Source organism: Scyliorhinus torazame, chromosome 11 (assembly GCF_047496885.1).
Source record: "Scyliorhinus torazame isolate Kashiwa2021f chromosome 11, sScyTor2.1, whole genome shotgun sequence".
Classification (NCBI taxonomy): Eukaryota; Metazoa; Chordata; class Chondrichthyes; order Carcharhiniformes; family Scyliorhinidae; genus Scyliorhinus; species Scyliorhinus torazame.
Window position 1 is genome coordinate 107,657,864 of NC_092717.1, and position 12,253 is coordinate 107,670,116.

The 12,253-nt window shown below is 46.1% G+C and overlaps 1 protein-coding gene across 10 annotated transcripts in view; it reads left to right on the forward strand.

The window, feature by feature from the left end:
- The window catches only part of ncoa2 (nuclear receptor coactivator 2), a 440,942-nt gene that overhangs the window by 370,042 nt on the left and 58,647 nt on the right, over positions 1-12,253 (forward strand). For 7 of the 10 annotated variants that reach the window (XM_072467588.1, XM_072467595.1, XM_072467592.1 and 4 more), the window contains 3 exons: positions 1,038-1,259; positions 1,420-1,549; positions 3,711-3,885. In XM_072467588.1, coding sequence (XP_072323689.1) covers positions 1,038-1,259; positions 1,420-1,549; positions 3,711-3,885 — 527 coding nt within the window. The remainder of the gene's footprint in view (positions 1-1,037; positions 1,260-1,419; positions 1,550-3,710; positions 3,886-12,253) is intronic. The other 3 variants (XM_072467593.1, XM_072467596.1, XM_072467597.1) reach the window with 1 other exon arrangement.

Here is a 12,253-nt window from a genome sequence, read left to right on the forward strand (position 1 = left end):
CAAGCCATAGGAGTAGGCCATTTGGCTCCTCTCTTACTTCCTTTCAACTTTCTTCCATTCTTTGTATTAAGTTTGATGCCTCTTGACCAAATGTCGTACGTTTATATAGACTATAGATTGATACTGGAGATTAACATTGCTTTATCGTCATTGTACTGTTTGAACATGGTGTTTTGGCAAATTATAACCCCTTTTTTTAAATGACCAGCTTTAAAGGAGATAATTGATGAAAGTTTATTTTTGATTAATTCACTGGAAGTGGTTTGTTCTCCGAAGCAGGAGCATATTAATTTACGTGATTCATTGATCATAATGGAAGGAGAAGGATTTCCCCAGATGAGGGTATACCCGTAATGAATTGCAGTTTGAGACAAACATCGGAAAGTTTTCTTTATGAAATTTCCCTGTGTTTTGCAGTGCTAAAAACTTGGGCTAAAAGGGGCATAATTATCCCTTTATAACTATAATATTAGTTTGTGACCTTGTTTGTCAGTAACTATAATATATTTATATATATTTTATACATATATATTTCCACTTGTACTCAGCTATCTTTAACATTTAAATTAACTCTTATTGTTTGATTTTGGTAACTTGTCTTCAGCTCATTTGGAAAGTAAAGTCTTGACGTATTCAGTAGCAAAAGTGATTCACTTCCTCAGGAAGGAAGTTAGGGGTTATACACACTCCTCAGCACCTGTCACTAGTACATAAAGCATCAGTGCTTATCAACAAGTTTTTTTTAAAAAACATTTTAATGTAGAGAAGGAATGGCTTACATGGTTTTAATATTACGCTTGAAGATTACCAGTGACTGAACTACTTGAAAAATTTACCAATTATACATGCAACAAGGAACTGCATTGAAAATGTTTGCAGCATTGGAAGAACTACAGATTTGAAAATAAATAGGTGGAAAAAGAGGTTGTAGAAGAAGCCTACTATTTGGGTTTATGTGTAACCATGTGTAATTCTTGAGGAAGAAAAATGAATTCCATGTACTGCACCATTCTCCAACCTTCATTGTTCCTTTCTAGGGATGGTCAGTAGTATGGGAAGTGTTGCCCCTCGACCCAGCATGGCTTCTGTAGACTGGGGTCAATCGAGCTCTGCTGCCAACACCACAGGTAGCACAGTATCCAACACAATGACCAGGGCACCATTACAAGGTAGTATGATATGCCATCCTACACCTGGTATTCCTATGAGACCGAACAGTCAGCCTGGTCAGAGATCGATGCTCCAGACACAAATGATGGGTACGTTGCAGCTTTTTTATTTCTTGTGCTATTGGAATGTTTTTGTTACAAATGTCCTTTTGCGGAGCTTATCCATGTCTGCTTATTCTGTTCAAGGTGACGTTTATGCACAATGCCGTTGTGAAAGGAAATAATTTTGCTACTATTTTATACCAATTAGTATCATCTGAAATGGAAATGGGTATGGGAGGTCCTGCATACAACCAGCAGCAAGCACCACCAAACCAAACAGCACCTTGGCCAGACAGTATAATGCCTATAGAACAGGGACCTTTCATTAATCAAACTCGGTGAGTTACACAGTTAAGATAATAGACTATTGCTTTTGTGAGGAATTTGAATTGTAATAATTTTAAAAATATAGCCATTGATCATTTATCCAACTTTATCCCATATTTTCATATGAGACGGAGAGAAGTTTGAGTTGTGAGCAGTTCAGTGTTTCATCCCGGAGTTCAAAGGAGATGCTAAACTGAACTCAAACCTTAAGCCAGGAGAGGAAAAGCAAGATAATAGTAATCTTTATTGTCACAATAAGAGTTGAGCATGCCAATGTGAAGGAGGGGAAGATTTGTGACCTGGACTTAATGTGGGGATAGGATAAGGACAGCAGAGGTTTAGTTTGTGAAAGCTGAAAAATAACATTGGGGGAATAGAAGTCTAGAAATAACAAAATCACGATTTTCTTTGGTGACGGTTTTCTTTGCAATGTTTTCTGTTATGGCGAAGTCTTGCTGGGTCACTTCAGAGGACAGTTAAGGGTCAGCCATGTTGATGTGGACTCTGGAGTTAATTGTAGGCCAAACTGGATAAGTGTGACAGGCTTCCTTCCCAAATGAAATTTAACAATCACTTAGTTTTTTATGGTATTTCATTAGCTTTGTGGTCATTTTTAAATTTACTGGTGCCAGCTTTTTATTTGTGATTTTTGTTTCTCTAACTGTCATGGTGGGATTTGAGCTCAGGCTGTTGTGAGTTTTCTACTAACACAACAGCATAACTATGCTATTTTATCTATACATTTCTGTAAATTTGGACCACTGAATAAACATCCATTGCAGAATTCTATCTGACATTATGCTCCTCGGTCATTTCTAATGGCCTGTTCACTTCCAATTCACACTGTAGTGTGATGACAATAATTTGCACAAAGGGAATGTCTTTCAGCTGAATTAGTGGAATGTGGGAGTAAATTGTGCATGTAGGGAACTCACTTGTATGTTTCAGATCTTGCACATGCTGGTCCAACTGATTAGCGTTTTGTTTTTATATATTACTTTTCCCTGATTTCATGTTGGTGTCTGCTTATTGGATGTGTAATACTGAGTGAGCTATCCTAAATTATTAAGTTATGCCCAATATAAAGGTGGAACTTTGAAATGAATGTTTGAGGCAAGGCATGCATATGAAGTAAGATGTCCAGATAGGCAAGAAGACAGTAGAAAAAAAATTACAAGCTAGCAAATGACAGCTGCTGGAAACGGGATTAATTTTTAAAAATAAATTTAGATTTCCCAATTCTTTTCTTCCAATTAAGGGGCAATCTAGCGTGGCCAATCCACCTACCTTGTGCATCTTTTTGGGTTGTGGGGGTGAGACTAACGCAGACATGGGGAGAATATGCAAACTCCACATGGGCAGTGACCTGGGGCTGGGATTGAACTCGGGTGCTCGGTGTTGTGAGGCAGCAGTGCCAGCCACTGCGCCACGTGCTGCCCGAAGACTGGATTAATGAAGTATAATTGGGCATTGCTATTTAGTTAGTTCCAATAATTTTATTTTTTTTAAATAACTTTTGGTGATTGACACATCAGGAATAGTAATCTTGCGTCTTTTGCCAGTGATGTACAAAATGCGCTTGATTATCATAGAATTTACAGTGCAGAAGGAGGCCATTCGGCCCATCGAGTCTGCACCGGCTCTTGGAAAGAGCACCCTCCCCAAGGTCAACACCTCCACCCAGTCCCCATAACACAGCAACCCTACCCAACACTAGAGCAATTTTGGACACTAAGGGCAATTTATCATGGCCAATCCACCTAACCGGCACATCTTTGGACTGTGGGAGGAAACCGGAGCACCCGGAGGAAACCCACGCACACACGGGGAGGATGTGCAGACTCCTCACAGACAGTGACCCAAGCCGGAATCGAACATGGGACCCTGGAGCTGTGAAGCAATTGTGCTATCCACAATGCTACCGTGCTGCCCTATTGTTCTATTTTATATGTTTGTATTGTGTCCTATGAATTACGAAAGCCTGTTTGAAAGACACATGGGTTTAATCACAAGAAGAATAATTAAATGCAACATAAGTCATTGATGGAGGGGGATATTATGTGACCTGGACTTGGTGTGGTAATAGCGATGGGATAATGGATAGCTGTTCATTCCTATGCCATGATATAAAAACTTGTCTAAGTATCTTTATATTTATGCTTTTTATATTAGCAGGCAATCCTACAGCAATTCTCAAGATGATCTGCTTTGTCCATCTATTCCAATGGAAACGCCTAGTGATGAAGGCACAATTCTGGATCAGCTGCGTTCAGCTCTAAAGAACATCGATGAGCTTGGTCTGGAGGAGATTGATCGGGCCTTGGGAATCCCTGAACTTGTCAACCAGGTAAATGTTCATATACCCACATAAGAATTTAGGGTAAGAAAATTCATTGTAACTATTTCCATGAAAGTTCTGATCATACTAGGCAGTAGGCTAGTAGCATAGAAAGCCCCCCCCCCCCCCCCCCAAGTGGATATGCAACTGCTGTCCTTACTAGTTTATGTTCAGTATACAAATGAAGGTTGTTATGAAGCCTGTCTTAATCACAGAGTCTGTGATAAACTGAGTGTTGTGTAGCACTACCACCATGATAAATGGGATAGACTTCAAACTGATCTCGCAACTCGAGGCTTGGCATCTATGAGGCGCTCATGAGCAGTGAAATTGTACTCTACCATAATCTGTAACCCCCATGGTCCAGCATATCCCCCACTCTACCATTAACACCAAGCCGGGGATCAACCCTGGTTCAATGAACAGTGCAAGAGGGCATGCCAAGAGCAGCACCAGCCGTACCTAAAACTGAGGTATCAACCTGGCTACAACACCGGTTTTATTGCTTGCCGAATGCATAAACAGCAAGTAATAGACAGCGCAAAGCAATTCCACAGCCAATGGATCAGGTCTAAGCTCTGCAGCCCTGCCAAATCCAGTCATGAATGGTGGTGGACAATTAAACAACTCCCTGTAGGAGGAGGCTTCATAAGTATCCCCATCCTCAATGGTGGAGGAGCCTAGCACCTCAGTGCAAAAGATCAGGCTGAAGCATTCGCAACAATATTCAGCCAAAAGTGCCGAGTGGATGATCCATCTCGGCCTCCTTTGGAGGTCCCCATCATCACAAATGTTTTCGATTCACTCCATGTGATATCAAGAAATGGCTGAAGACACCGGATATGCAAAGGCACTGACAATATTCCAGCAATAGTATTGACCATTTTTATATCATTTATAATTTGCAAGTAGAATAAGAATGTGTAAGTGATTTAAATAATGGTCACATGGTAAAGACCTACTAATCTGCACAGGCTGCTGAGAATATGTTTCACAAACTGTGAATTTTAAGTATAGACGTATGTGCCTGAAGAAACTGTAGCCCGTAACTTCCTGGCTCCTCAGTGCTGAATTTGGGGGGGCACCCCAAAGATATGCTGGAGAATCTTTCTCGGAAATTTCCAGGTAAGGCTTTACGTGGCAGTTGTCCAGAAGTGCCAACTTCCCCTGGACAGTTGCTTGGCGTTGGGAGCCATCCAGTCGTTAACTGCAGATGGTTCTGCCCATTTTATACCAGTAGTTACTCTGAAATAAAACCATTTCTAACTTCAGCATAGCTATTTTAAGCACCCAGACTCTTCCTCACACGTGACACCCACCGCACTCTTACCCAACGACTAATCAACCCCCAGACTAATGGAGTTGCACCGTGCTGTGGCCTTCGGGGGACTCTTTCACTGCAGGTTCCAAGCAACTCCACCAATCGGAGGTCGCAACACAGTTTTCCAGAGCTTTGAACTCTTATAATTCCAGTGGGACATGACTTTACGCTACTGGGTGGAAACTATGGGCCAATGCCTATAGATTTCAAGTTGTTGTATAAATAGCCATAGATGTACAGTCTGTGAAGTGTTGATTACAATAGATGTTTGGTTATTGGGGAATGGTACTTGTTGGACAATATAATTTCTTGAAGCAAACTTAGATAATGACAATACTACAGATGATGCAAGTCTGAAATAAAAGCAGAAAATGACTGGAAATATTTAGCAAATCTGGCAGCATCTGTGGAGAGAGTAGTTAATGTTTTAGTTTGATGATCTTTCACCAGAACTGTCATTAGATATTGTCAGTCCAAATTTGTGTATATGAGAACATAGAACATAGAAAATACAGCACAGAACAGGCCCTTCGGCCCTCGATGTTGTGCCGAACCTTTGTCCTAGATTAATCATAGATTATCATTGAATTTACAGTGCAGAAGGAGGCCATTCGGCCCTTTGAGTTTGAGGAAGGGAATTTCATACTATTATGTCAGAGAAGGCAGCGCAGACAGGGAGAAGTTGCTGAACACAGCGGGTCTGGTGGCCTGAAGTGCATATGTTTTAATGCAAGAAGTATTACGGGTAAGGCAGATGAACTTAAAGCTTGGATTAGTACTTGGAACTATGATGTTGTTGCCATTACAGAGACCTGGTTGAGGGAAGGGCAGGATTGGCAGCTAAACGTTCCAGGATTTAGATGTTTCAGGCGGGATAGAGGGGGATGTAAAAGGGGTGGCGGAGTTGCGCTACTGGTTAGGGAGAATATCACAGCTGTACTATGGGAGGACACCTCAGAGGGCAGTGAAGCTATATGGGTAGAGATCAGGAATAAGAAGGGTGCAGTCACAATGTTGGGGGTTTACTACAGGCCTCCCAACAGCCAGCGGGAGATAGAGGAGCAGATAGGTAGACATATTTTGGAAAAGAGTAAAAACAACAGGGTTGTGGTGATGGGAGACTTCAACTTCCCCAATATTGACTGGGACTCACTTAGTGCCAGGGGCTTAGACGGGGCGGAGTTTGTAAGGAGCATCCAGGAGGGCTTCTTAAAACAATATGTAGACAGTCCAACTAGGGAAGGGGCAGTACTGGACCTGGTATTGGGGAATGAGCCCGGCCAGGTGGTAGACGTTTCAGTAGGGGAGCATTTCGGTGTGACCACAATTCAGTGACCGCAATTCAGTAGGTTTTAAAGTGCTGGTGGACAAGGATAAGAGTGGTCCTAGGATGAATGTGCTAAATTGGGGGAACGCTAATTATAACAATATTAGGCGGGAACTGAAGAACCTAGATTGTGGGCGGATGTTTGAGGGCAAATCAACATCTGACATGTGGGAGGCTTTCAAGTGTCAGTTGAAAGGAATTCAGGACCGGCATGTTCCTGTGAGGAAGAAGGATAAATACAGCAATTTTCGGGAACCTTGGATAACGAGAGATATTGTAGGCCTCGTCAAAATGAAAAAGGAGGCATTTGTCAGGGCTAAAAGGCTGGGAACAGCTGAAGCCTATGTGGAATATAAGGAAAGTAGGAAGGAACTTAAGCAAGGAGCCAGGAGGGCTAGAAGGGTCATTGGCAAATAGGGTTAAGGAAAATCCCAAGGCTTTTTACACGTACATAAAAAGCAAGAGGGTAGCCAGGGAAAGGGTTGGCCCACTGAAGGATAGGCAAGGGAATCTGTGTGGCGCCAGAGGAAATGGGCGAGGCACTAAATGAATACTTTGCATCAGTATTCACCAAAGAGAAGGAATTGGTAAATGTTGAGTCTGGAGAAGGGTGTGTAGATAGCCTGGGTCACATTGAGATCCAAAAAGACGAGGTGTTGGGCGTCTTAAAAAATATTAAGGTAGATAAGTCCCATGGGCCTGATGGGATCCACCCCAGAATACTGAAGGAGGCTGGAGAGGAAATTGCTGAGGCCTTGACAGAAATCTTTGGATCCTCACTGTCTTCAGGTGATGTCCCGGAGGACTGGAGAATAGCCAATGTTGTTCCTCTGTTTAAGAAGGGTAGCAAGGATAATCCAGGGAACTACAGGCCGGTGAGCCTTACTTCAGTGGTAGGGAAATTACTGGAGAGAATTCTTCGAGGCAGGATCTACTCCCATTTGGAAGCAAATGGACGTATTAGTGAGAGGCAGCATGGTTTTGTGAAGGGGAGGTCGTGTCTCACTAACTTGATAGAGTTTTTCGAGGAGGTCACAAAGATGATTGATGCAGGTAGGGCAGTGGATGTTGTCTATATGGACTTCAGTAAGGCCTTTGACAAGGTCCCTCATGGTAGACTAGTACAAAAGGTGAAGTCACACGGGATCAGGGGTGAGCTGGCAAGATGGATACAGAACTGGCTAGGTCATAGAAGGCAGAGAGTAGCAATGTAAGGATGCTTTTCTAATTGGAGGGCTGTGACCAGTGGTGTTCCGCAGGGATCAGTGCTGGGACCTTTGCTGTTTGTAGTATATATAAATGATTTGGAGGAAAATGTAACTGGTCTGATTGGTAAGTTTGCAGACGACACAAAGGTTGGTGGAATTGCGGATAGCGATGTGGACTGTCAGTATACAGCAGGATTTAGATTGTTTGGAGACTTGGGCAGAGAGACGGCAGATGGAGTTTAATCCGGACAAATGTGAGGTAATGCATTTTGGAAGGTCTAATGCAGGTAGGGAATATACAGTGAATGGTAGAATCCTCAAGAGTATTGAAAGTCAAAGAGATCTAGGAGTACAGGTCCACAGGTCACTGAAAGGGGCAACACAGGTGGAGAAGGTAGTCAAGAAGGCATACGGCATGCTTGCCTTCATTGGCCGGGGCATTGAGTATAAGAATTGGCAAGTCATGTTGCAGCTGTATAGAACCTTAGTTAGGCCACACTTGGAGTATAGTGTTCAATTCTGGTTGCCACACGACCAGAAGGATGTGGAGGCTTTAGAGAGGGTGCAGAAGAGATTTACCAGAATGTTGCCTGGTATGGAGGGCATTAGCTATGAGGAGCGGTTGAATAAACTCGGCTTGTTCTCACTGGAACGACGGAGGTTGAGGGGCGACCTGATAGAGGTCTACAAAACTATGAGGGGCATAGACAGAGTGGATAGTCGGAGGCTTTTCCCCAGGGTAGAGGGGTCAATTACTAGGAGGCATAGGTTTAAGGTGAGAGGGGCAAGGTTTAGAGTAGATGTACGAGGAAAGTCTTTTACACAGAGGGTAGTGGGTGCCTGGAACTCGCTACCGGAGGAGGTGGTGGAAGCAGGGACGATAGTGACATTTTAGGGGCATCTTGACAAATACATGAATAGGATGGGAATAGAGGGATACGGACCCAGGAAGTGTAGAAGATTGTAGTTTAGTCGGGCAGCATGGTCGGCACGGGCTTGGAGGGCCAAAGGGCCTGTTCCTGTGCTGTACATTTCTTTGTTTGTTCTTTGGGTGGGACGGCATGTGGCGTGTCGGTTAGCATTGGGACTGCGGCACTGAGGACCCGGATTTGAATCCCAGCCCTGGGTTACTGTCCGTGTGGTGTTTGCACATTCTCCCCGTGTCTGCGTGGATTTTGCCCCCACAACCCAAAGATGTTCAGGTTAGGTGGATTGGCCACACTAAGTTGCTCATTAATTGGAAAAAAAATAATAATTGGGTACTCTAAATTTTTTTAAAAGCATAAAAACAAGGGTAAAATTGGAAATATTAAAATTGTGATAGTTTAAATGACTGGGAATATTATAATTGAAAAATGTTTATCCCTTCAGTTGCAAGATCAGCAGTGATTGTTCAATAATAATGTGAGAGATGCAGAATTAGAATTTGTTCACTTTATAAAAACTGAGTTCTGACCAACAATGCCCTCTAACTTTTATTTGTAGTGTACAGCTGAATTTTAAAGAGACTGACTATTGCACCTGGAGCTTTTGGGTTGTTGCATGGCTGCGCAGTTTAGAAGGGGCATTAGGGCAGCACGGTGGCACAGTGGTTAGCATTGCTGCCTCACGGCTCTGAGGTCCCAGGTTCGATCCCGGCTCTGGGTCACTGTCCCTGTGGAGTTTGCACATTCTCCCCGTGTTTGCGTGGGTTTCGCCCCCACAATCCAAAAAGATGTGCAGGTTAGGTGGATTGGTCACGCTAAATTGGCCCTTAATTGGAAAAAATTAATTGGGTACTCTAAATTTATATTTAAAAAAAGAAGGGCATTGGTTCTGGCCCATTCCCACATAAGGATTCGTATATGGCACTTGACCAGCAGCTAAATGATGTGTTTTCAATGTTGGCTTTTTAATTTATATTTAAAAAAAAAAAAAGAAACATTTATGCTAATTCTGAAAATTATTACACATAAATGCAATTGTGAATGAAGGGTGTTTGCATTATGTAAGTCTCAATACATTTGCAGCTCCATGAGAAACTATTTGTTTAAATGTAAGTGGTAGTATAGGTTTTTCTTGTATTTAGATAAAAGATGTGCATTTTTGTATAGCGCTTTTCATGAATACCAGACTTCTCAAACGGTTTATGGCCTGTTATGATCCTGGACTTGACCCTCCAGTTTTTGGAGCAATCAGTTAGGGACCACCAACTTTTTGTTTTAAGTAAACAAAGTTTGAGATTTAAGACACTAGTTAAGTAGGTAAAACCACTTTAAACGAACAAAAATAAACTTTATGACACAAGGTCAGAAAGATAAAATTTAAAATATCTACCTTATACTCTATTATTCAGGGTCAATATGAAGTACATTAATCAGCAGGTAAACTGTGGTCAACCACAATACGCTACACAAAACAGCAGGGGTGACCAAGACCGATCCGACACATTTGGCAGCAATCGACCCAGAAATCAGTAAACACTGAGTCAATCAACATCATTGAAAGCCTATCTCTCTCTATCTCTCTCTCTCTCATGAAGGATTCCAGCTTTCACCTCTGAAGATTTAACTTTGTTTTTCTCTCCAAAAGTGGCTCCAACTCAGACAACTTCAACAATGGCCCATTTCACAGGATTTCCATCTCATCTCCCAAGAATCCATTCCCCTGGATTCCCAAGTACGCACTCGAGGTCCAACTCAAATGTGCAACTTCAGCCCTTCAGCAACACCAGTGAGAGCACTACTCATTTTCCCCAACACACACAGCATGGAGTCACCAACCATCTGCTGCCTTAGATTTTCAGTGTTTGTCCTGGGGCCTCGGAGCAGCCCGGGCTGCTCCCGCAAGCTCTTGGATCGCCTGGGCTGCTCCTGGATCTCCTCGGCTGCTCCTGTGCCCTCTTAGATGGCCCGGGCTGCTCCAAGGCCCCCTTGGATGGCCCGGGCTGCTCCTGTGCCCACTTGGAACGGCCGAGCTGCTCCCGCATGCTCTTGGATCACCCGGGCTACTCCGGGGCCCTCTTGGATCGCCCGGGCTGCACCTGGCCCCTTTTGGATCACCCGGGCTGCACCTGGCCCCTTTTGGATCGCCCGAGCTGCACATGGCCCCTTTTGGATCACCCGGGCTGCACCTGGCCCCTTTTGGATTGCCCGGGCTGCACATGGCCCCTTTTGGATCGCCCGGGCTGCACCTGGCCCCTTTTGGATTGCCCGGGCTGCACATGGCCCCTTTTGGATCGCCCGGGCTGCACCTGGCCCCTTTTGGATCACCCGGGCTGCACCTGGCCCCTTTTGGATCACCCGGGCTGCACCTGGCCCCTTTTGGATCGCCCGGGCTGCACCTGGCCCCTTTTGGATTGCCCGGGCTGCACATGGCCCCTTTTGGATCGCCCGGGCTGCACCTGGCCCCTTTTGGATTGCCCGGGCTGCACATGGCCCCTTTTGGATCGCCCGGGTTGCACCTGGCCCCTTTTGGATCGCCCGGGCTGCACCTGGCCCCTTTTGGATCGCCCGGGTTGCACCTGGCCCCTTTTGGATCGCCCGGGTTGCACCTGGCCCCTTTGGATCGCCCGGCCTGCACCTGGCCCCTTTTGGATCGCCCGGGCTGCACCTGGCCCCCTTTGGATCGCCCGGGCTGCACCTGGCCCCTTTTGGATCGCCCGGGCTGCACCTGGCCCCTTTTGGATCGCCCGGGCTGCACCTGGCCCCTTTTGGATCGCCCGGGCTGCACCTGGCCCCTTTTGGATCGCCCGGGCTGCACCTGGCCCCTTTTGGATCGCCCGGGCTGCACCTGGCCCCTTTTGGATCGCCCGGGCTGCACATGGCCCCTTTTGGATCGCCCGGGCTGCTCCTGGCCCCTTTTGGATCGGCCGGGCTGCTCCTGGGCCCTCTTGGATCGCTCAAACTGCTCCTGGGCCCTCTTGGGTCGCCCGATCTGCTCCTGCATGCCCTTGGATCGCCCGGGCTGCTCCTGAGCCCCCTTGGATGGCCCGGGCAGCTCCTGGGCCTCGTTGGATCGCCCGGGCTGCTTCTGGGCCCTCTTGGATCGCCCGGGCTGCTCCTGCTTGCTCGTGGATCGCCCGGGCTGCTCCTGCATGATCTTGGATCGCCCGGGCTGCTCCTGCATGCTCTTGGATCGCCCGGACTGCTCCTGCATGCTCTTGGATCGCCCGGACTGCTCCTGCATGCTCTTGGATCGCTCGGGCTGCTTCTGGGCCCTCTTGGATCGCCCGGGCTGCTCTCGCATGCTCTTGGATCGCCCGGGCTGCTCCTGCTTGCTCGTGGATCGCCCGGGCTGCTCCTGCATGATCTTGGATCGCCCGGGCTGCTCCTGCATGCTCTTGGATCGCCCGGGCTGCTCCTGCATGCTCTTGGATCGCTCGGGCTGCTTCTGGGCCCTCTTGGATCGCCCGGGCTGCTCTCGCATGCTCTTGGATCGCCCGGGCTGCTCCTGCTTGCTCTTGGATCGCCCGGGCTGCTCCTGCTTGGTCTTGGATCGCCCGGGCTGCTTCTGGGCCCTCTTGGATCGCCCGGGCTGCTC